Source organism: Indicator indicator, chromosome Z (assembly GCF_027791375.1).
Source record: "Indicator indicator isolate 239-I01 chromosome Z, UM_Iind_1.1, whole genome shotgun sequence".
NCBI lineage: Eukaryota > Metazoa > Chordata > Aves > Piciformes > Indicatoridae > Indicator > Indicator indicator.
The window spans coordinates 65,405,437-65,429,578 of NC_072053.1; the positions used below are offsets into that span (position 1 = coordinate 65,405,437).

At 45.1% G+C, this 24,142-nt stretch overlaps 1 protein-coding gene across 2 annotated transcripts in view; it reads right to left on the bottom strand.

The window, feature by feature from the left end:
• The window catches only part of PSD3 (pleckstrin and Sec7 domain containing 3), an 84,100-nt gene that overhangs the window by 37,148 nt on the left and 22,810 nt on the right, over positions 1 to 24,142 (bottom strand). Inside the window, exons 6-8 of one of the 2 annotated variants that reach the window (XM_054398283.1) lie at positions 22,770 to 22,882; positions 20,246 to 20,304; positions 16,485 to 16,574 (exon numbers count right to left, since the gene is read on the bottom strand). In XM_054398283.1, the coding sequence (XP_054254258.1) occupies positions 16,485 to 16,574; positions 20,246 to 20,304; positions 22,770 to 22,882 (262 nt within the window). Of the gene's footprint in view, positions 1 to 4,766; positions 4,926 to 16,484; positions 16,575 to 20,245; positions 20,305 to 22,769; positions 22,883 to 24,142 lie in introns of those variants that run through there. The other variant, XM_054398284.1, reaches the window with a different exon arrangement.

The following is a 24,142-nucleotide window of genomic DNA, read 5'->3' on the forward strand; positions in this document are numbered from 1 at the left end:
GTGAGCCAGCCTCTACATGCAGAAGTAGTGAACAGAAGAAAGGCACAAAAAGGCATGCATCTAAAGATAAAGACATAAAGAACTACCAAGATACATGTCTCAATAAATCATCTAGGTAACAAGTAGGCGCAGGGACCCCAAAGCCTAGCCAGCAGGGTGCAAGGTCTTCAAGAGGACCCAGGGCACTATGTAAGCACTTCCCTTCAAGGGTAACATAGGGCTGGCTTTTGAAGCAGACAATTGACTTTCTGTATACACCAGACCATCCTGAAAATCCTGCCAAGAGGGAAAGGAGTGCAGTGCAAGCATTTCTATATACCTGTTCCATACACAGAAGGAGCCAGCAACGCCTTCTGTGAGGCTAGTAAACAGGCAAAACCAAAACTGAGTTCAGAAAGCCAGCAGGGATGATCCAGACTGTCTTCTCTAGATTTTGTTTCCCAGGCTTTTCACTCACATCCAGTTTCATCCTCATTTCCAGAGCCATTTTTAGGGAAATAACCATGTGACTGTCACAGGAGATACCCTTCAACCCCCAGGACAGGGATACACTTGTGCTCTCTGATCCATAACCATACTATCCTCCCCTGCAGCCACTGTCAGAAGAAGCCCTGCCTGCAGACATTTCTTTTCCACCTTCAGCTGGTAGCAGCACAGTTGATCCCAGGCAGCCAAGAAAGCCTGAGTCACACCTCTGGGTAAAAATGCGCTTCGACTTTGCAGCAGAACTTCTCGGGCAGAAGTTCAACATCTCCTCAAGCTGGTCAGCACCAGTCCATTGGCTCTGCTCCTGGGACCACAGTAGTTAGCCAGGCACCAGCGGCAGCTCTCATCTCAAGTGGTTTATCAGAAGTTAAAAAAAAAGGCAACAAAACTAGCAGAACCCTACAAGTATAAAACAGGTTACAGAAGCAGCAGGTACCAGAGACCACAGGTGTCTGCACACAGGTGCCAATGCACCCATCCTCTGGACCAGATTGCATCCCTGTGCCAACGCCTTTTGCCAGGACTGGATGAGGTGGAACACACTGCTATATGCTACTCCTAGTTTGCTGTCTAGGTTGACCCTCCCCAACAGCTGTTGCTTGCACACACATCTACACTGCTTCACGATCTCCTATTTGCCACTATCCTCCAAAATCCAGATTTTTCTTTCTCGAAATTTTCTTCTGTCTTCATGTATGGATCTGTAATACTTGGTCCTTGACAAGCGTTACGGGCAACGATAAGGGCTCTAATCACTTAGTGCCTGTAGTTCCTTGATAGGCTCAAAGCCCACACATCCCCTATGCCTTGTGCATTTTCCCCATTCTGATGTGGATGTAGCAAGGGTGCCAGAGTAGTACCCCAAAAAGCCTGTGGGTTAGTGCACGGCATGGCATGTCTGTTGATGTTGCTCTCAATTTTAAATTCAACTGGTTTGTACAACAAACGTTCTGCTAACAAGCCAATATACATTATTCATAAAACAGCACAGAGCTGTTCAGCAGCATATGGAACCAATGAATGTTTTTTTAGTGTGGGTGGAGATAGGGTTGATAGGAATGTTTTAGGGGGAAGGGAAGGAAAGGAGATCATTTCACCCAGGGAATTTCAAGTGCGTCACCAACTAGAGAACATTTCTAAGAGAAACTCCTCTGTTAAAAATCTGGTTTGTATGGAGAAGTGGGGGAGGTGGAGAAAGAAAAAAAAGGAAGGGAAGATTGTGCCAGATATATCATCACAAAACAGAAAAGGACGGTTAGCGGAGGCTTCTGAGAGCTAAGAAATTAATGCCACAGAAGAAATGTGCCCTCTTGGGGCACAGGGATTGCTACAAAAGATTTGTTCTGTACTTGCTGGAGCTTTTCATCAGTGTTATTAGTAAAAGCAGCCTACTGAATTATTATGGGTAAACACAGAAGAGGCTACAGAAGTGTTTCTTGTTAGTAGAGCACCTACACAGCCTATTTCAGAAATTATCATCCTGGCTGTGTGCATTTGCAGGCAGGACAGGCAGAGGCACTCTGCAATTCAGTCCACGGCTGTGGGAAAACAGTCTGTTGGAAGGAGAGACTGCTGAGCATGCTGGGTTACACAGATGATCCTAAGGTCCTCTGACTCACCTTGCAAACAGCCTGTGTTTGAGCCTACTCTCCAGAGAACAACAGTACATTAACTCAGATTGTCCTTTGCTCAGGTTCTCCTGCTGGCCTGAGGCTGTGATACCTTCCCATAACACACATGGGACACACTGTCTAGCGGAGCCTCCATATGTACAGGTGTATGTATGTATGTACGTGTGCACAGAAACACTCCCTGATGTTTTCAAAGGAGATGATAGGTCCTTGGGCTGCCTAGCTTCTTTAACACTGGCAGCAGGCAGACCTTGTATGCAGGCACCATGTTGGTGCTTTATTCACATTGCCTAGAGCATGAGGATATAAAATGCCTTCTAGCTGAGCAAAACAGGCTGAGTCACATAAGTGCAAAGCATCAGAGGAGTATGTTTCTGAGGCACAAATGGGTTAAATCTGCCTCCTGCCCTATGTCAGATGAAGCCGTCACAAAACCAGGTCTTGATCACTGTAATTAGTTATATAGAGAGCAGATAAAATACAATGGGACACCAATGGGATAAACACCCCCACAGAAAAAAAGAAGAGGACAAGTCTGCAAATCAAGCCCTGCTTGAGACTGAGGGAATCTACATGGCACCATTGCCCAGCCTAGAACCGAAGATGTGTCAAGAGAGGTGATGCAGGCTTACACTGACAAAAAGCCCACCTTTGCCAAGCTACACATTGGCAACAACTTCCAGGGCTGTTCCACCAACACAACAGTACAAAAAAGCTAAAGGTCAGATACAAGTATGTGCTCTAAATCAGTGACATCTTATTAAAATAGATTGGCAGACAAAGAACAGAAAGGGGAACAGACATATGGAAAGAACAGGGCTGCCCAAAATCACAAGACCAATCAGAGGCAGAGTCGCTTGTCATCTTGTCAGTTGGGCAGGCATCACTGATGGGCATGCAGGGATCTTCTCAGCCCCCCATAACACAGCTTTTCCACATCTTAGATGCCCCACAGTTACAAGTATCTTTGTTTGAACTAAGAAAACACCACTACAAACAAAAATAAAGCTGCAGTATGCTTCCCAACTTACTGAACCAGGCAGGAGAAGAAATGGGTGTCTCACACAACAACCTACAGCACTCAAGAAGCAGAAATGTTAATCCCACAGAGGGGTGAACACAGAGCATTCATTACTGGAGTAGCTAACTATGTCAGACACCATCCCTAGGAAAATTTCCTGGCTCTGAGAACATTATACCATGTGTACACAGAAGACACAAAGTCTGGGAGAGGGAACAGAGGTACAGAGACTAAGTGAATCATATGATGTCAAAAGACCTGAGTTTCCATCATATGCAGAGACTCTTTGTACATAAATCCTTCCATAAATACCATGAAATTATTCCCATTCCTGGGGTGAAAGTGATCAGAGCAGCAGGGTACCAGAGCACTTGCCAGAGATGCAGCCTTTACCTTGGTATTCGCTGGAGTAGCAGATACTGCATCAGCAACAGCCTGAGAATGATGGCCATGATGTTTCTCTGCCACAACCTTAGCAGTACACTATTTCTTAGTTATGGTCAATAAGGCCCTCAAAATGGAGGTCTAAAATGAGAATTAATAAAATACTTCAATTATTTCTAATTCTATTTGTCTGTGATTACAACTCTGCAACTGAGACTCCGAAATACCATAAACCCTGTATGCTGGCAGAAAGTGATCTGCCAGGAACTACCATGCAGCACTGCGATCACTTCACCACAGGAGAGAAGGTTTCTCTCAGGACAGATACAAGATTTAGGGAAAGGACAGAATGTGCCTGCTTGTTTGCAAGCACATAGACACAAGACATGGTTAAATGCCTTTGGCTGATGCTTTGAAATATTTCATTCAACACACCTTTGCAAATGGTTGTACCTTATAATCACCTTAGAATCAATTTGCAGCATGAATGAAATTAGAGGCTCATTTGGTCACTGCACAAAGTTCACTTGGAGATGCAGAGCACCTTTGGGAGTGAGACAGCTATTAATGCACTTGCCAGGGGTTTCTGGGTGCCTCTCAGCTATTGAGCAGGAGCCAGGAATGAGGAAAGGGAAGATACTGCATGGAGCAAGGGGTTTTTGCCTAGGAAACGAACAACTGGGCTGAGCAAGGAGATGCTGCACTCAGCCAACCCAGCAGTTGGGTATAGTCTGTACTACTGACAATTACCATACACTAAAGTATTCTTATGAAAGCACAAGTGATGCCTTTCCTAAGAAATACTTAACAGCAGTATTTAATCATGCATGCAAACGAGATGGTATTTTTATCTAGCAACCACACCTACTAAACCACACAGGTATAGAAAAGGAGAAAAATACTGTTTTTCTGAGGAAATGATTACCATCAAACAGATAATCCCAAGGACATCACTTGTGCACTCCAGCACCTTTCCCAAGAGCAAAGCTCAAATTAGCATTCTCACTATCAAGTTTTCACTGTTTACTATTGTACCAAGCCCAGTGACAGGGCATTCTTCTAAGACCCAGTCACTATCACCAGACCTTTTTCACCTTCAAGTCTCTTCTCAGAGCTGCAGATTTTTTTCTGACCTGACAGCAATTCTGTGATCACTGCAGATCACTCCTGCAGAGCATAACCTTTTCAACACCACCACCTCCACTCCTGGCTAAGAGAAACGCTATGAATATTTCGTTATTTACCTTGCTTTCTTTAGTAGAAAACTCAGAGGAGTTGGAGATTTTCATAGATTTTGACCGATGGGACTGCCGCCAGAGAGATTCTTCTCGGGAGTATTTCACCGAACCTGTGGCTCTCACCCGGACTTTGCTGGTGCTCTGAACACTGTTAACTCCAATCATTTCCAAAAGTGAGCGTATGGGATGAGGAAGAAGAAAGCTAATGGCACTTCCCAATCCCCTGCAGAGGAATTGGAAAAGGTCACGTCTGGAGAGCCCAGGCTCAAACAATCAGTGTTTGCTCAAAGCGCACTAGACTGTTTTCTCCAGCATCTTCAGGCACACTGTTTGGAGCCAGCCTGATTGTTCCAGGCATTGCTCACGTCACTGAACAGGGAAAAAAAAAAAAAAACTAAGAAGAAGAAAAAAAAAAAAGGAGGCTGATAGAAACTCCGCCCCTGCTCCATTCCCCTCCTCAGCATCAACTCCCCCTTCATACACTCACCGACAGCCAGAGGGAGAGAGGTGGAGAGAAAGATGCTGGAACAAATGCCAGCAGATCAAGCAAGAGATTAATTTGCAGTTCACACGGCCACACTTCCCTGCCTGCAACAGTCTGCCATGCTCATTACTGCCTGCGATAACAAAGGACACCGTGAAAAGAGTCTTCAATCACCTGCCAGCTACAGGCTCCTGGATGTGAGAAATACTGATGTATTCCCACAGCACTGGAGAGATGAGTAAATTCCCAGAGCCACCGTAACGAAGTTCTGGCAACTCCCTGAGAGAAGACCCATCAAATTCCTCCAACTTTAAGTGCTTGCACTTGTTAGCCAGAGTCCCTGCCTGGGATGCCGTCCCAGGCAGCATCGAAGAGCAAAACCACTTCCACGCTCTAAGAGGGGTTTAGTGGAAAAGACATGACTTTCCCAACGTGAGCAGTGAAAACTAGTGGCAAGAGCTGTAAGCAAGCAGCTGGGGCCCCATGTTGCCCCACTGCATGCAGAAAAGCTGTAGCTATAACCCTTCATGAGCAGACTGCAGGTCCAGTGGCTGACCCTATAAAAGACACCCCATGCCTCCCCTGCAGAAAACGCAGTGTCCAGCAAAGGGAAGATCCGCACACAGCAGATGAGGCACTGCTCCAGCCCATAGGTGCCCGGCCTGTGGGTGCCCAGCCCTATGGATCAGGCACACTCCTGGATCCTGGAGCCACTTTTCCCTCACGCAGGGGACAAGGTGAGTATGGCATCAATGGCAGCAGGCACTCCCACCAAGGTTGGATGCGCTATATAAAGTAAAAGAGAGACGTTGACTGAAATGTTGCAAAAGCACCATCATTTATGGCTCCTGGAGACCCAGCACACAGCAGACTGCATTGCCATGGCAACCTGCTCCAATGAGAGAAAGATATCTCTGTTGTGCTCGGCACTGTGTGTGGCAGCAGGTGGAGCAGCTCATGCAAGCTCCAAGGCAGAAGAGGACAAAAGGGACATCACTCTGAACTCAGAAGAGGCAAACAGCTTGTGCAGAGAAAGCACATGTAGCTGAAAGACTGTGTGGCACTGGGACCTCACCAAGGGTAAAAGCCTGCACTGTGCCACCAGCCCACCAGGCAGGACAAGATTAACAGCATCGCAGTCATGGTCTGGGAAGACACTAGAGCCTCTCCCACTCTCACCATGAGACACAGGGAGATGCAAGTTCATGCACATGGCCAGGAAAAAGGATCACTGCCCTGGAATGCCAACATGAATGTCCAGTGTCAAAACACACCAGGCAGCCAAAAGCTGGGTAGAGGAGCTCCAGCCCCCATTCATGTCCAAGTCCCATCCAGTGCCAGCCGAACCACATTAAGGTAAAGTGAGAGTCTGCTCATCCTACATCAACATGTGCAATAGCACCCAGTAGGTAAGAAGCAGATTAACCGAGTGGGCTTTTTCTATGGTTACACCTTTTCAGCCTCTTGCAATAAGGGATTTAGTGGCCAAATGGCTAGAGAGCTACATTATGGTCCTAGATGCATTTTTGCTCATAAAAGCCCTGTCTCCCTGGTATGCAGCAGCCCTTCAGTCAGCAGTCACTTTTTGCTCATGCTACCTCCAAGGTTGCTACAAATTCAAATCCTTCCCACAGACTGCAATAGGTATGAACCATGCTGAAGGACAATGGTGAGCAGAACATGGAGCAAGGAATCTAAGCACAAACATAAAAACTGTCCCTGAGGTGAAAAAGTCCTGAACCCCCACAGATAGTGCCTCTGTTCTGCTGGAGGTACAGACTTTCACCTGGCAAACAAGCAAAATGGATTTTTATTTCCACAACAGTCAGGTCTAGTGAGCCCATCCCCACCTTGCACATGAAGATTTGAATCCCAGATGTACTCCAGTCATTTTACACATGTCCTGTCATTGCTAGGAGGCATATGAATGAACTGAGAACCCTTTTTCTCTTGTGCTCTAAGTTACTTGTGCCATTTCCTGGAAAGGATTTTAAGTTACTTAACTCATCTGAAATTATCCACTGCTAGTGGAAAAGCTTTTCAAAGAAAATCTCTTCTTAGAGGAAATTTACATTGCAATCAAACAGTTCCGGATGAGCTAAGCAGCAGGTCCTGACAGGTGCTACGTAAATGGCCACAAATCACTCCCTATCCTAGCAGCCCCCTGCCTAGCAGATTATTCTTGCTCTCAGATTTATAAGGCCACCTCCCCAAGCACCCTCAACACATCTGAAATACTTATATTCCCTAAATATCACATGTAGACCTAGGCCAATGTGAATTACGCAGAACAATTAATTATTAAACACAAGCTAGACTGAATCACAGAAATGTTCCTCTTTGTGGCCCACAGCACCATCACCACTTGTCTAAGTGCAGCAGCTCTCCACCTAGCATCCTCTGAGCTGAGGCCAGCAGATCCTTACACAGGACAGGAATCTTAATGCACAATGGAATAGGTCTGGCTCAGTCATAACCAAGCATGCATCCAAAACGTCAAGGGTGACAGTCTGCATCTTTTTCAACCTTATTTGTTTCTTTTCCAGTGGAGTATAGAAAACACTTCTCAGCTCATGCTCTCCAAGAAGGAGAGCCTCATGAGACCATGCTTTTGAAGCCTTAAATGTCTTCAGCTCAGATTTCACCAGTGCTCCTGATTTTCATCTGCAAGTGATAATACAGTCTTGCATCCCTGACTGAGCCAGTAGCCCTTTGTACACAGTGACTGCCTTCTACTAGGGAAAGACCACTCTTCAAGGCTAGAGAAGTCCTACCATTTTAGAAATCTGCACACACACAGATCGATTTCTGTCTGTATCTGAGCAACAAGGATGCCTGAAGCCAAAATGTGTCGTTAACATAGATAGAGGGATAGAAGGGATTTTTTTAAAGAGGGGCTGAAATAGATGGACATTACCAGAAAAATCCGCACTCAGGGGACGCTCCGGGTATGTTAAGAAGCCATAACCATCCCTGTGATCAGAGGCCAGCAAAGACATGGTAGGAAAGGGGCAGAATATAGATAATCAGTATTTAGTCCGAACAGCCTACTGACACCACTGGGGTGACCAAAAGGATGGTACCTCTACTTATGGACCTTCCCTAGAAGCACTTCTAAAGGAGCAAATCATAAACCAGCATAAGAATTTAAAGCTTTGGGCTAAAACAGATGGAAAAGGGAAATCCCACAGTCTCTACTGTTCCTTCCTTCTCAGTGTTTTAAAGCCCTCTAAAAGCTTTGCATCCTACACAGAAGATCACCCAGACATTACTCAGATGAAACAAGCAGCCATTCCAACTTACTGTGCAATAATCTCTCTTCCTTCTCTTTCTCCTACCAGTTAAACTTCCTTGAGAGGCAAAAAATACTCAGTTCTTGCTTGGTCCTCCTAGTGTCATTCAGCAAATCAAGAACACAAGAAGAAAAGCTGTGGAATTCAAAGTGAAACCCCAGCTGCCCATCACTGTGTCTGACCATCCTCACACAAAGCCACATGAGTCCATTAGCATCATTTAAGCTTGGTCCCAGTGACAAAAATACCAATAAAATACATAAACATACACACACTTCTGTGGTGGTAGGGCCAAACAGACCCAACACAAACCCAGCACAAGTCCTGGCACATCTAAGTGAGATCCCCCTCTCCCCCTCCCTCCGGCAGGGGAAACGCGGGAAAAAGACAAAGAACCCAAGTGTCAGGAAGTCTGATAATCAGGGATATGTCCTCCCTTTGTGGTAAACAGGCAAAGGTAACTGCCCATGCTTCACCTAGACTAGGCTTATGTCTTTACCTAACATGGTCATGGCCCGGGGAAATCCCATTCTGTCGGTTGCCAATTGGCCAAATTGATCTATGGGCAAATGATAAAAGCAAACCCAAATCGTAAACAAGGTGCCTTGCCTTGCCTAAGATCCGGGGAAACAAGCCACCAGCCTTATCTTGCCTTGCAATCAGAATCTTTGCCGTGCCTCAGTTTACCTAGAAAGACGCAAGCCCCTTCATGTAAGCTGCACTGAAACCCCAGTCAGCCTCTTCACATGGTAAAAGCCTAGGAGCAGAGAGGAGTGTCTTGCCGAGCAGAAGGGACAAAGCCAGGGTGAGCCAAGACCCGGAGTACCATCCCCCTGCAGCAATAAGTCACTTCCAGCCTAAGTGCCTGCTTCTCAACCCCAGACCTCGCAGCAAAGTGCCGAGAGAAACAGGCTCTTGTCCGAGAGCCTGAAACCCCGGGACAGCCTGCGAATCCTGGGAAGCTTCGAGAGCTGCCTGCCATGGTGCCACGGCCCCTGGGGACACTGAGACAACCCTGCCGGCAATCAGCACCTGAGAGCGCCCCAAAAGCGATTAGAGGCTAATGTACAGCAGCAGCCCTCCACATGGGTGAAACTCCTGTTGCTCTGTGTGACCTGGACTATATTGCAACCACGGACAGAATTCCGGAGAAATAACATTGTGAGTAATTGGTTATGTCCACAAAGCCTCTTTGTAAATGGTTCTATCTGTCTGAACCGCTGCCCTTTTGGCAAGGTTCCTGGCCGCATAACCCCACTGCAGGTTCTCTTTCCCAGTGTTATTTCCCCAGTTTGTTTAATCCTGTTTAAATTGTTAATGTTGCCTATATACTGTACATATCCATTGTAAATATAATACAGCCGTACACCCATACCTATTGATAAGTTTGGGGGGAATATTTCATATTAACAAATAATAATGTTTTTATTAGTATTGTATTTGCCATATTGACAAATCATAATTCATATTCATAGCAACGTCCATTATCTAAAATATTTGTGCAGCACAGTAAAGTGCTGACCTTAAATGAGGTTTGTTAAACAAACATTATGTCTTTCATAGGATTGCTTTTCATCTTCCCTAATGCTTGCTTTTATTCTTCTCCCCAAAAGGTAGTTTTCCCCATTACAGACTATTCTCTATTACCAGACATTTATGGAGGTGCTGGGTGTTAGCCCACTCCAAATCTGCCAGCAAAATAAAAAACAAACCACCTGTTGATGTCCTTCAGAAAGAACTTTCATTTTTGCATGCTTTATACTGTAGTACATATGCCTGTGCTCTGAAAGAATCCCTGGGGATGACTCAGATTTCTCTTAGAAGACAATGGAAAGCGGTCACATTACTGGGCACATTCACAGCCCAGAGAAACTATCCCATGGCACCTAGGTTACTGTAGCTGTAAGCATGTGCTCTCAGACCCCCTCAACCATGAAGGAAAGTACATCAATTCATAGCACCAGGGAAACACAAACATTGCTCTTATGACCCCAGGAGAGCAACCGAAATCTGTACATCTAACTTTTTTGTGAGAAGCAGGCTAAAACCACATCCACTACCAGCTGGCTTTTGCTCACAGACTTCTACACAGTCTTCACTACTGACTTGTTACATCAGTGAACCCCGAAAAGACAGAAGAGTGTCAAAGTCATATTGGCTGGTATCACTGTACCATACTGAGCCACAAGAAGCCACTCCTAAGATAAGTGTCCTGCTGAGAATGGTCAGAAACCTCAGGTTTAATAAAAATGTGGTCTTTGATAACAGGGATGCAAAGAAACCATGTCCTTCTTATGCTCATTAGCATTGCAAGTGAAGAGACATCATCACCCATCTTCATTTTCCTCACAGCATAATTGAAAACAGCTCTGTGTCACAGACTAGCTGCTGCATTTCCTGGCAAAGCACTATAGTCTCCAGGGGAAAAAGTTTCTCTTCTTGCATTCCTCCTTTTGGAAACTCCTCTACTGCCAACAGAGCTGACAGAGAAGGGAGGGAAAAGGAGGAAAACGGGGGAGGGAGAGGAGAGAAAGGAACAGAGAAAGGGGGGAAAGAGGGAGGGAACAGGGAGGAGAAGGGGAGGGAAGGGGGGAACGGAGGGAAAGGATAGAGAAGGGAGGGGGAGAAGTGTCGGGAAGGAATTGAAGCCACTTTGAGAACTACACAGGTTTCAGGTGGGTGGTGCCTGTGCTTAGAAGCATGGAAGGAGCAGCTCTAGGGGGTAAAATGGGCCTAGCTTTTGACATCCCTTTCCTCCACAAATGCATGTACCTATTAAGTTGATGTCCAGCAGTCTTGCTCTAAAAGCAGGAGAAGTCCTTCCTAATCCTCACAACTCCTGCATATTTTGTTACCAAGGGATGCATGGCCTTGGAAGGAAACTAAATGTTCCATTTAACATCACAGGAATGGAGGAAAAGAAATAAAAACAGAATTTAAGGAGTAATCCAGTGCTCTTGCTTGAAAGAAAACAGTGTAACTGAATCAGAGAGAGAAACATTCAAAGTCATTTGAGAAGTGTGGTGATAAACAGGAGCAAGGAATACCAAAGATTTATACAGCAATAATTCTAAAATTGGTGGAAGTGATGTTTTGTCCTCTCTCTTTTTTTTTTTTTTTAATATGGTATAAATTATATTCCTACTCCTCCTTCCCTCGAATTGCAGCAAAGAACTTAAATTTCAAGCAGATCAGTGGGTGGAAGATCAAAGAATGTTTTTCAGAATTTGTTTTCTACCTACATGGAGGTGGGAGTAATATGTCATAGGGACCAAAATGTATGTGTGACATTGTATTAGAGATTTCCCAGCTCAAAAAGAGCCCAAAATTGCTCCTTAAAGTGGCTGAGCACTTCAGTCCCAAAGACTACCAGTCTGTATCCTCCACACTGACAGCACAAGTAATGGGAAGCTCTGAACCGTGACATTCATCCTCAGGAGCTTCTAAGCATTTCATTTAAACCAGAGCACAACTGACATCTTTGGCTATCTGACAGGCTGGAGAAGCTACACACCAAAAGATTCACTTGTCTAATCAACCTGGACAAGACACTGCAGAGACTCCCCAAAACATTCAATAGGAGCCTAGTACTGAGCCACAAAACTGCTCCTAATAGTAATGGAAACTCCTAGCTGATTCTGCTTGGGTTTCATGCCTTGCTGACACAAAAGTCAGGTGGGCTGGTATCTTTTGAATGACACTTGGAAAGCAAAGGGATGAAAGGTTGGAGGAGCAAAAACTAATTCAGAGAAATGCAGATCATGCAAGCAGAAACAGGCCCACCCTGTGAAACAGTTGCTTTCTAGGGAGATAAATAATCCCTAGTACCACATCTAGACCACAGAGGAATTCTTACTCCTGGATCACCATTACAAAATTTCAGATTTTAAGTCCTAAAGTTCTGCCTTTCCTGCTCAGGGAGAGCTGGTAGAGAGCCTTAGGCTTTTGCTATTGCTTGTGTTGCTTTCCTCAACTCAATACCTAGGCTTATTTGACTTGAGAAAAGTGCATAGATTTAAGGTTTTTCTCATTACATGCATTAAAGCAAGTCCCTAGAATGCAAAACAGAAAATACATTTACATTTCAATGGGGCAGGGGAATGTTAGGATGTTCATTATTCATGGGACTCAGTGCAGGGCATGCACCCTCATAATCTGGTCCAATTCACAGTTCTGCACAGGTCTGCTTTAACTAGACAGGACAAGCACCACCCCCCAGAAAATCTCAAGTCAAAACAAATAAAGGTTATTGGAGCAGGAAGGTCCTGAACAAGGATGGCGGGGGGCAAAGATAATGTGGGTGTTCTCTTCAGTCACTGTGGCTTTGTGGCTTTTCAGAGAGTGAAAGTGAGCTTCTGCAAACAACTGCTTAAAACAAGGATTAATGATTTTATCCTGCATTCCCTGACTTTTATACTGCCAGATTAGACACTGCTCTCTCCTAGCAGCTGAATGAATCTTTAATTTCAAACAGATAAGAAACAGCTGCCCCAGAAACATTTTTAACAGGAAAAACTTCATTTTGGGGGAGAAATAAGGAGGTAAGTTTGCATAGCCAAAATTAGGCTCTTTCCAAGCCAATCTCCCCTTCTCATTCCAGACAATCTCAGGAGACCAGCTTTGAAGAAGGCTATGATCACATAATGCAAACCCAGAGCATCATCAGTAAAGATGGTATCACTGCACCAGATTAAAACTAGTGTGAACACTGGAGGAAGGAAGGAACCAGCCTGCAGATAAACTGCTCCTATGCAGTACTCGCGAGGTTCCTTACACTGCCCCAGAGTGATTTAATTTCTCTTCCAAGTACAGAGACCTAGCCAGGGCCTCCCTTCCTACAGAAATAAACTACCAGCAGTCTGGCTGTGATTCTCTTAGGCTAGCAACCCACAGGTGGGACCAAGTTGTTTCAATGCTGATGTGTTCTCTTGCTTATGGCAATGCTTCATCTCTCCACCCCTTTCCTCACCATCCACAGCAGCATCTGTGGCAGCTAATCTGGGACATGTGCTGTGAGGAGATGAGTGAAGAAGATGGGTCCCTTTTTCTCTCAGTCTTGGTAAATCAGTCACTCATCCCCACCTGTAAATGCTCTCGACTGTGTGATTCAACATCAGTCTTAGGAGCGAGCACTGAGCCCATTCATAGCAGGGTACCACTGCACTAATTTGAACAGGGGCAGTCACAAGACTTGGTCTTTGGCACTCCTTCCAGGCCTTCATCTCTCCAGAACAAAGGGACCCTTGTTACAGGAAAGTGTAAAATCAAGGCTGCAATTCAGGATCACCTTGCCTGATCACAGCTTGATACAATATAAAATTATTTGTCTGCTTGGAATGTGAAAGCTCAGAGTCAAAGGACAGGAGTTTCAAAAAGTTTTCCTGCTTTTGAAAAATTTCCCTTTCAATAACCTCAATCTGCCTTTAACAGACCTGACTTCACTTTCTACATCAGTCAGACCCATGGAGATAGATACTCCTGATGTACACCAGAGAATCATAGACTCATAGAACTGTTTCAGCTGGAAGAGACCTCTAGGATCATCAAATACAACAACAGCTTGAGATGCTGGTTCTCATTCTGAAGAAATATGCCCCAGTTTGAAGGCATGTAGGAGCCCTACAGCAAGTATAAACTACCACTCCATGGTCAGCATGCAGTTACAGTACATAACCAGAAATCATGCTACTGTCTTCATGTCTACTCTTCACTAGCAGCTGATGGCAGGCAGATTAACAGGATGTGTGACAAGACAGCCGAAATGGAACCAGGACAGAACGAAAGGGAAGGTACACATATCTGCCTGTCTGGCAAAGTACTGAATATATGAACACTGCAAACAGATCCCATGGAGAGAACCACACTTTTAATCACACTTTGGCGTATCTGTCTTTATGGGTCCTGACTTTAAAAGCAATCTCAGATGTGACAAAAGGATAGAGGGGGAAAAAGCAGTGAATCTTTGTGCAGATGTATACACAAAAGCAAAATTCTTTCCCATGTTAATGAACTGACAGAAAGACACAAGGTGGGCAAGATGATATTAGCATTTTTCATTTCCATCTCTAGCCAGAATAAAAAAAAAAAAAATATCTCTGTTCTCAAAGCCCACTTGTGTCCCTCACCAGCACTACTCAGCCAGTGGGTGCTCAGGCACTCACTCCCACAGGGGCACACTGCCACCCTGTGGAAATGGTCCTTCCTCTCCCAGGCGGCTGGGAAAGGATGCGGAGCAATGGCTTGCAAGCCTCACTAATGCTCATTGGCTACACTGCTAATGTACCAGCAAGCCACATGCACTTTGGCACTGTGCTGAAGCAGGGCTCTGTTAATTTAATTTATTGAGACTAACGCAAATTTAATTTCTGCTAAGTCTTTGTAATCATGTGTCTAGTGGCAGGGTGGCTGCTGCAGACACAGTGATGTAGCTACTGAAATGCACAATTACTGCCACTCACTCTACTTGATAAATTAAAATAAGGGGAAGATCATCAGCAAATCTTCAGACACGCTACATGAGAGACCAAGGCTGGGTCACCCTTCTATCCCCAAGACATCAGGGCAGCATGCAGAAAACAGCAGAAAGTGTCAAACAAGGTGGGACACTGTCTCTGGGTTTCTTCCATTCTGCTACACCCAAAATAATCCGAGCACAGGCCCTTGCTTTGGTGGGCCAGCAAGAAGCCTGGCAGCCTTTAGCAGAAGCAGGTCAGCAATAAACACCCAGATGCAGCCCCCACTGGGTAATTCTGCCAGCAGGAAAATAAACAGCAGGTGACCACCAGGTGAAGTCTCTCATCAGTACACTCAGAAGGTTATTTAAACACAGTCTGGAGACCTATTTATTCAGTAAGGACTGTAATTAGCCTGCAAATTAATCTCAACACATGTCTCCATGGCAGACTGAGAAATGAGATTCCTTGGGGGGAAAAAAAAAAACAAAAAACAAACTTAAGCATTGGTGCTGACAGATGAATACTCTATACCCAGAGTTAAAAAATAAAGACGTTAAATCTAAAAGCAAGGGGGTTGAGTTTACATTCCTAACTCCTTAGTAAGAACTGAGGGCCAAACAAAAACCTTCCTGAAGAGGCTGGAGAAAATGAAGACACTATCAATGCTAGGAAACAAATCTGCCCCTTGCAACTATGTGGGTACAGCTGCATCTCGGAATGGGCCTGACATAAAACCCATGGAAGAGACAGCAGTTCTAATTTACTTTGGTAGGCCTTGGGTCAGCTCTCAGATGCAGCAACTCATTTTTATTTCCATTACCAAAAAAATAATAATTATGAGCTGTATTATATGTGCTCCTCTCTTCCTTCAAACTGATTGCTGTTTCTTGTCAGCAATCGGACAAAAGAGAAATGAAACATTCTCATTATTACTGACAATGAAACAAGATTTGTCCTGCTCAGCCTCTTTAGCTGCTTTCCAGATTTAACTCCTGGCACAAACTTAATGAACAAAAACTGAAGCAAAGCAGCCTGTGCCAGACAACACATTCTAATCTGAAATTACATCTCATGCTCCAATGTGAAAACCATAAAGTTCCTTTGATGAAAAAACATACACGCCTTCCAGATACACAGAGCTCAGGACTAGCCCTTATGTATTCAGTAATGTCAACTGTCTGCTTCTGTTTGGTTTAATAAGGAGAAAGAACTTTGGGAGGGCATGAGCTTACAAGACACAACTCTGGAGCTGGCCCTACTGGAGTTCAGCCTCACCTCTCCATGCTGCAGAGACTCTTGATCACAGCCAAGTGAAGGCAAGACGGAAAACAGCCAAATGAACACTGCACATATTACACGTGTTATGGGAGGAGAAACATGCCCATCACTTGTCATGTCTAACAATTAAAATTCAGAAATTGCAAGTAAGGTGTCCTGTTTTGAGCCATCTCTCAACTGAAAATGAAAACCATGTTCTGAGTTCATTCCTTACCTTCAACAACCCCTTTGGGAAGTCTTTGCCATCATTCATCCCCTGGAGGTTAGCAATGAACTCCTGGCAGGTCATCTTTTTCCCAATGTTCTGGAAGGGATGGTAAAGAAACACAGCATCATATTCATGCTGCTTTCCAAAACGATGTAAAAAAACAACATCAGATGAATTGCATCTCCCTGCTCTCACTTAAGCCCAAGGCAGGCAGCACTAAGAAGGCATTCCCAAGATTATTCAGAGACAAACATCCTTGTGTAAAAATAGTTAGGAAAAGGAAGGTACATTTGGACCCCAAGTCCCCCCAAATCCACCTAAAACCAGCTACATATTGGAGGGTAATGAAATGGTGATAATGAAGCTCCCTGGTATCTGCATGGTGCCTTACACCCTCATGTCTCTAGAGGCTTCACCAGCCTCTATGGAACAGCTCTAACTTGATGCTGCTGTGGTGCATAAGGAAACAGCCAACTTCCACACCCTTCCTTTACAACTCCCAGGGCTCCCTTCCAATACCAACTGGCCTGAGCTGCAATAAGATGTTCAGGAGCAGCCACTGACTTTTCTCTTCACACACTGAGGTTGCCTTGACATTTCCACAGGGCTTCTCTCTTTTCTCTCTGCCTGGCTAATTCTCAGACTGAAAGTTGCCCAACTGAGACACACATGTGGGCAGCAACTTGTAAGCAGGCAGCAACAAGAGCACTGAGCTGGTGAAAGAGAGGTCTAATGAAAGTGAGGCAGCGTGGGACAAGCCATGAAACATGGGTAAAGGCAGGGGGGGAAATGGGGCCTTGCGAGGACCCCACAGACCTCTGGGGATACCACTGCTGCCAGTCAGGAGAAATGGGTGAGGATGACTTCTCCATGATTAGGGTATGCCGTGGCTGGAGAAATACAGTGGAAGAGTTTGGGGCACTGCAGTGACTTGGGTTAGAATCAGTTTAACACAGAAGTGGAGCCCAAAGGACACCAATCAGCAATACAAGCCATTCAACATTACAGTTATAGGACAGCTTGAACTGCACATCCGTAATTCCCTCCCATAATGCAGGACCAGGGAGACATGGAAAACCAGCAAATGCTGCCTGTGAGCCTCATCCAGCCACAATGGAAGATCCCACCACCTATGGACAGCATAGACCAGCTGAAAGAAGACAGGCAGGAACACTGGAACCATGCACTGCTTCCTGCATCAGGAAGGCTCCTGACAACAGAGTCTGGCTGTAACTCTGGCTCTCTGGGTGCTAAGCTTAAGGAACATAGCTCTTAATTGCAGTCTTTGGATGCAGGCTGGAGATGTTCCAGTAGGCTTCTTCTTCACCATGTGGGTGGTGAGGCACTGAAATAGGTTACCCAGATAAGTTGTGGAGGATCCAGCACTGGAAGTTCTCAAAGCCAGGCTGGATGGAGCCTTGAGCAAACTGGTCTAGTAGGAGGCGTCCCTGCCAATGGCAGGGAGATTGGAACTAGATATGATCTTTAAGATTCCTTCCAACCCAAACCATTCTATGATTCTGTGACTCCATGACTTGTAAATGTTTTCCTTCCTGCAGTTTGCAACTTCTCCATGCTGACCAAAAGCAACAGCGGTGTGGCCCATTTCACCCACTGAGGTAACTGGCGTTGCAGAGGAATGGCTGTTTTGCTCCAGGACTAGAAGCTAACATCTCCACACAATGTCACAAAAGTTCCAGAAGATGTGCCTGGCAGTCTAGAGATACCTTAAAAGTCTCTAGCATCACAGTCTGGGTGCTGACCTCCCTACACAGAAGCGAGCAAGCATCTTCAAGACATAGCTAGCAAAAATTATTTTGTTACGAAAAGAATGAAATGTGGCAAGACAGAGATAAATCAAGAGCTAAGTCTACAAGAGGGTTAAGGGGAAGTGTGAACTGAAGGCAGAGCAGCTGCACTGCAGCCCTACAAGCAGCTGAGCTTATTGTGAAATAAAGTGTCCGCATTTATGAGCGGTATGTCAGCAGCAAATGAAGCTCACTGTAGACAAGTCCTGTGACTCATCTTCTTCCTGTCTCTAGCAGAATCATGGATAGGATGGCTCAGAGCATTATCTTTGTTAGGAAACAGGCAATTAGTGTATATCTGCAGGGGGCTGCATTTCAAGTCAAAAATGCCCAACTTACCACCTGTGTGGAAAAATGGAAAGCAGTAAGGAAGACAGAGAGAGAGAGTGAGAGAAGGAGAGAGAGGGAAAGGAGACAGATGCAGAAGTCTGGCAAATGTCACAGCTGCACACATGTAACACACTCACAACTGCTACGATAAACCTCCAAAGTTACACAGTGTTGCAGCCAGTCAGCTTCAGCTGCAAATCATCACCAGCAATGATGGGTCAGAGCCAGATCATTTATTCTAGTACCTAATGAAGACAGTAGAGCCCACTAAGGCACGGCAGGAAGCGACAGGAAATGCTGTCAGCCAAATGCACAACCGTTTGGTGTCTATCCCTGGTCTGCAAGGCCAGGCAGGATGGAGAGCAGGTGCCCAGGCTGCTCATCACTCTGGAGATCAGGATACTTGTGCAAGCAGTCTCAGGTGTGCTCAAGAAAATCAATGTACGGTAAAAGGCACACCAGGGCACATTCTTGTACCTCTACTCACCCTCTCAGGCAACTGACATGCTCCTCAGTCAGGAAAGTCTCAGCCTTCAGAGAAGAAAATTCCTTGCAACTCCCCCCTCCCACTCCTACAACTCTCAGACAAAAGCATTCAATTAATAGGAGGTGGACACTGAAATCTCTGGAGAAGCACAGCAGACATCCATTGTAGAGCTGTGCCCACAGGGACCAAGGAACCCTTGGAGACAAATCCAGGGTGCCTTCATCTCCAGCTGCCCAATCTACCACCCTTACTGTGCAAGAGCTCCCAACAGGGGCCATCCTGAAAGAGCGCTTGGTGGTACAGTGGAGGAAGGTCTCAGACAGAGGAATGCCCCAAGACACCTGTTTGAAGCCACTGCTTCTGCATGCTATCATGCCAGTCTTCCTCTGCTTTCCACTTTCCCTCTTGACTCCAGGACAGAGGAAGCCTCCTGTCAACACGGGAATACCATGCATAGCAGGCGTATTACACCACGGGTGCCTAAATACATATCCTGAGCCTGCTGGCACCTGCTACCAGTATGATTAAGAGGACTGAAACTGGAATGCTATTCCTATGGAAGAGGCAGTGGGAAGAGGTGTGCAGCTGGGAAACACAGGGCTCCCACTCAGGATGCCCTTTTCTCCTCTCTCTCAGTTTTGGGGACACCTGTCATCACCCTGATCGGGCAGAACTCTGAAACTCTGGTTCCACCAGATCTCCCTCCCTGCAACTGGATGCCTGCAAATATCACCTTCCCCTTGTGACTTTCCATCCACCTCTTTACTTCCCTTTTGCCTTCCCAAATGTTTTCACACACTGGAGACGGGAATCCAGTTTCAACCACAGCTTCCTGGCCAGAGACAGCTGCTGTAACTGGGGAAAGATAAGAAGCATACCAGAAAGACAGGCACCTGAGGACAAGGAGAATCCTCACACATTATGGCAAAGCCAAGTACAATGCCAGCTTACACAAGACTGATTCAAGATGCTGGAAAGCTCTGCTCAGGACAATAGACTGGGAACACAGCCATCTTGCTGCTTGCTGTCTGCAGCAGTGTTTTAGGAACAGGCCACTAGCAAAGGGACTCTTCTGCCAGAAGACCACCCTGTCCAAGCACAGTGTTAATGGGAGTAACATACACAAAGCTGTGCATACTTACATGGCCATGCAGGTCTGTGTTCAGCAGCATCATGGCACACGTGAGACAGTGAACTCCATCTGCAGAAAGAGACATAACCAGAGTTATACATAACCCCACAACATGGGCCTTTAAAAACATCTGAAACTGTGCCTCATAGTCTAATTGAGTCTGTTCCCTAAATGAGAATCTGTTTTATCAACAAATACACATAATTAAATAAATGAACAGTGAGGTCATCCCACAGCTCCCAAGCCAGAACAGCCTTTGTTTCATCTTTTAATGACTGTCAAAACTATCTTGCAGCACTCATGGATGAAGTATACTAGACAGGAAACCATGCTGTCACCCTTTCATCGCTAACATCAATACCACAGCCTGGATCAGCCCCCTCTTCTTCATTTATTTCAGGACAGAAAGGGAAGAGTAAAATACATCCATTCTTGTGCACAGAGTGGATACAACATGCTGTCTCATTTTCCTCCTCCTTTGGTGCCCCCCTCATTCAGGGCTCAATTAGACTGAGAATTTTGAAGAATTCAGTCAGCTATTTAAGCTGCATTGGTTCCATATTAGTTAGGGAGTGTTGGTCCTGTAGCAAAGGCTTTTTACAAGGAGCAAGAAGAGACAGACTGTAGCCCTAGCTCCAGTCCTGGAGTCACTGTGGCAGACTTAAGAAAGTTAGTATGCATCATCATTTGCAACAGTGGACACCAATTTCATAGTCCTCCTTTTCCAGGCTCCTCCTCTTTTAAAACCTGAAGTATACCAGCTTTGTATACTTTTAAAACCCAAAGTATATCAGCTGTGCATAAATCCAAATGAAGATGACAGTACCTCTGAGAATCCAAATGCCTCTAGCCAATTTCCAAATGTTAGGGACACACTAGGAAAAATATTTTCTCTAGTCTCTTGCTCATTAACACATTGTGCTAACTTTCCTTCTCTCACAGCCATTTATGACACATACACACTACAGGGAGCTGTATATAAAAACCTTTGTAGCCAAGTCCAGGTAATGGCTATGCACAGATCTCTCTGTGCTGTGAAGTCACACTTGGTTTGACTATCACTGGCTCAACTCTGTGCAATGAAGCTGTTACAAAAATATGTTCCCCAAGGTAAGGACCGTGTGTTCTTACAATATTTGTACAGGCTCTGGCACCCAAGAAATGTGGCTGAACTATAACAGAGCATGAAATGAGAGAATTACTACCACTAGCAGCAGTAACTCTGAAGCAGCTTGAATCTGGGGCTGTAGTACTTCAGTTTAGGTCTATGCATTTCTCTCGAGTAGCTAGTACTCTCACTTCCAAACCACAAATGCATCCAGAGGATGGAAAAGGGAAAGGGGAAAAGAAAGGCAAATGCAGTTCTGGATTTCCATTGAAAGGAACAACCATCATATTTCTGCAGCGTAGCACTCCACCACTGACAGCAGATGATGCTGAACTCTGGGAGAAGTTTGCAGAACTCAGTACAACCTAAATGCTTACTTAGGCTCAGAAGTGATAATGTTCCTTTTGCACCCTGGACTGGAGTAAGGCTGATACATCAACATACAGGACATTATTTCAGTCTGGACATGACACACCTGCTTGACTACCTATGGTGTGTCTTGAAATGAGAAAGACATTAGGAAGAGGACAATGGGAGCAGATTCTGTCTTACTGCCACCTCTTACCCTCCCCAGCATGCCAGCCAGTAAAGCTGAACTAGCACAAAGTGGACAAACATGACCTTAGTGCTATGAGAGCAGGTCAAAAAGCAAGGGGTAAGGAGGTGTGGAAGTACCTCCAAGTACAGCAGCTCCTTCTCACTCGTGAGACTAAAGGCACAGCTTAGCCTGTTCTTATTTTCTTTCCCGCCCTCCTCCCCTTCTCAGTGTATGATCAGCCCATGCTGCAATGACAGGGCTGCATACTTCTCCTGATGCTTCTAGCTTAATGCAGCAGCTATGCCAGTGTACAGTTTATTTTCTTCCCCAATTCCAACTTCCTCAGGTTTGATCTGTGTGTTTCCTTGTTTCCCCCATCCATTGTCAAAATGACTGAAAACACTGGCAAGAAGGCAGCAGTATGACCGATGTTAGCTAGCCAGGGTCTGAATACAGCACCCAAAATTCAACCCCACAACTGGCAAGAACTGGCATTCCTGCTGTCAGTTCATGCAGAGACCTAGGCACTGAATGGAGCACTGAAAGCAAACAGCTTCTCTTCCACCTGAGATGGGATCTATTCTCATCCTAGGGTAGAGGTAGCCACAAACACTGGAGGTCAGAGAGATCAGAAACCAGAGATGAAGACATTCGAATCTGGAGATGCTACAACTGAGGAGGCTTAAACATCTTTCCTCATTATGGATAAATACATATTTTTAACTGTCTTACCATGATGATGTGTGAAGAATGTGGAGGTTTTCAGTGCTCACCACAGGCAGGGCAATTAAACACCTTCAGTTCCCAGGCATGCCCCACAGATGATAGTGAAAGCAGAATGAAGGAAGAGGAAGATAATCAAAGGCCTTACAACAGAAATAAAGTTACCTTGAGAAGAAATGCTGTTTGGGTTGCACTGGTAGTATCTGCTGGAGAAGTGGATTAAAACTCTCTCTCTTTCCTGAGTTTCTCCAATAAGTGAAAAGGCTTTAAAGAAACTCCTAAAAGAAAAGTGGAAAAAGGTGAAATTAAAGCCACAAATCCCTTTTTGCCTCACACAGCACACAGAGCAAAGCATACTTTGTAGGAAGAAGTACATAACAGCACACCAAATACTTGGTTCCAAGAAACCTTCGTAGGAAAACAGGCTATTATACCATGTGCAGTTAATCCCAACATTGTAGCAAAGGAAAGAGGAGTTAAATTACCACTAGTTTCAGCCACAGAAACACAAACAATAAGCAACTAAAACATTTGAAAAACCTGTTCTTATTTTTAAGATTTTTCTCTTCTTTGGGAATGGAGTGGAACAGGTTTGTTTATGCTTGACAGACATCCAGGGTGTTCTCTGTCCCTTTCCAATTGCTGTTATTCCTTCACTTTTTAACTTTACACTCATAGTATTCCCACTCAAATCAGAGGACCTAGTCCAGGCAGTGAAGTCAAGCTTATGCAGTGTATACTCAATGCAGTTCCCCTTCTGGAGGGTCACCTATGAAAGCAGTCACCTTGCAGAGGGAAGTCTGACTACATATCCTGTAGAAAACATCTGGAGAAGAGGGCAGAAGAATCACAACATCTCTTAGTGAGCTTCAATAGCACAAGGAGCAACCTGGTTGTGATGGTTTGAAACTGTCTTTTTAATTTTTTACCTTGCAAAGTTCAAAACAGAGAAGGTGAAAGAGTGCAAATAAGTCACTATTTGGTGTAAGAAAGCAAAATAATGATTGTTCTAAACACTTCAATTGGATTGATAGAAATGTTTAAGAACTATTACCCAAAACAAAGTAGGCACTCTGCACATTCTGCATTCTGCAGTGGGGGCAGTTGCTGGGCTGTCTGGCTGCTGTTTTCTTCTTCTTCTCTTCTGGCTGAAGATAACACACTGACTTTGGCAGCTAAGTTAACAACTTTCTGCTCTAACTAACTCTGCTTTCTGTCCAAGAAGGGTCTGGGGGGGAAGCTCCTGGGAGAGGGAGGCCCCTTTGGGAAGGGTCCCCTTTGGGGGGAAGCAAAGGGAGATTGGTTGTGCTTTTCTGTTGATTGTATATATTTGTGAATGTTGTGAATTTTATATATTTGTACATATTCATTGCATTTCATCATAGATTGTAGATTCTGCTTTGTAAATACAGCTTTCATTTGCTTCCAGACTGGGCTAGCCTGGTTATTGTCGGTGGGGGGGAATTTCAGCTCACACCGACACACTGGCCCACCTAGGTTCCTGCTCATAAGAGTACAGGGCTGGTGCATATCTGGGC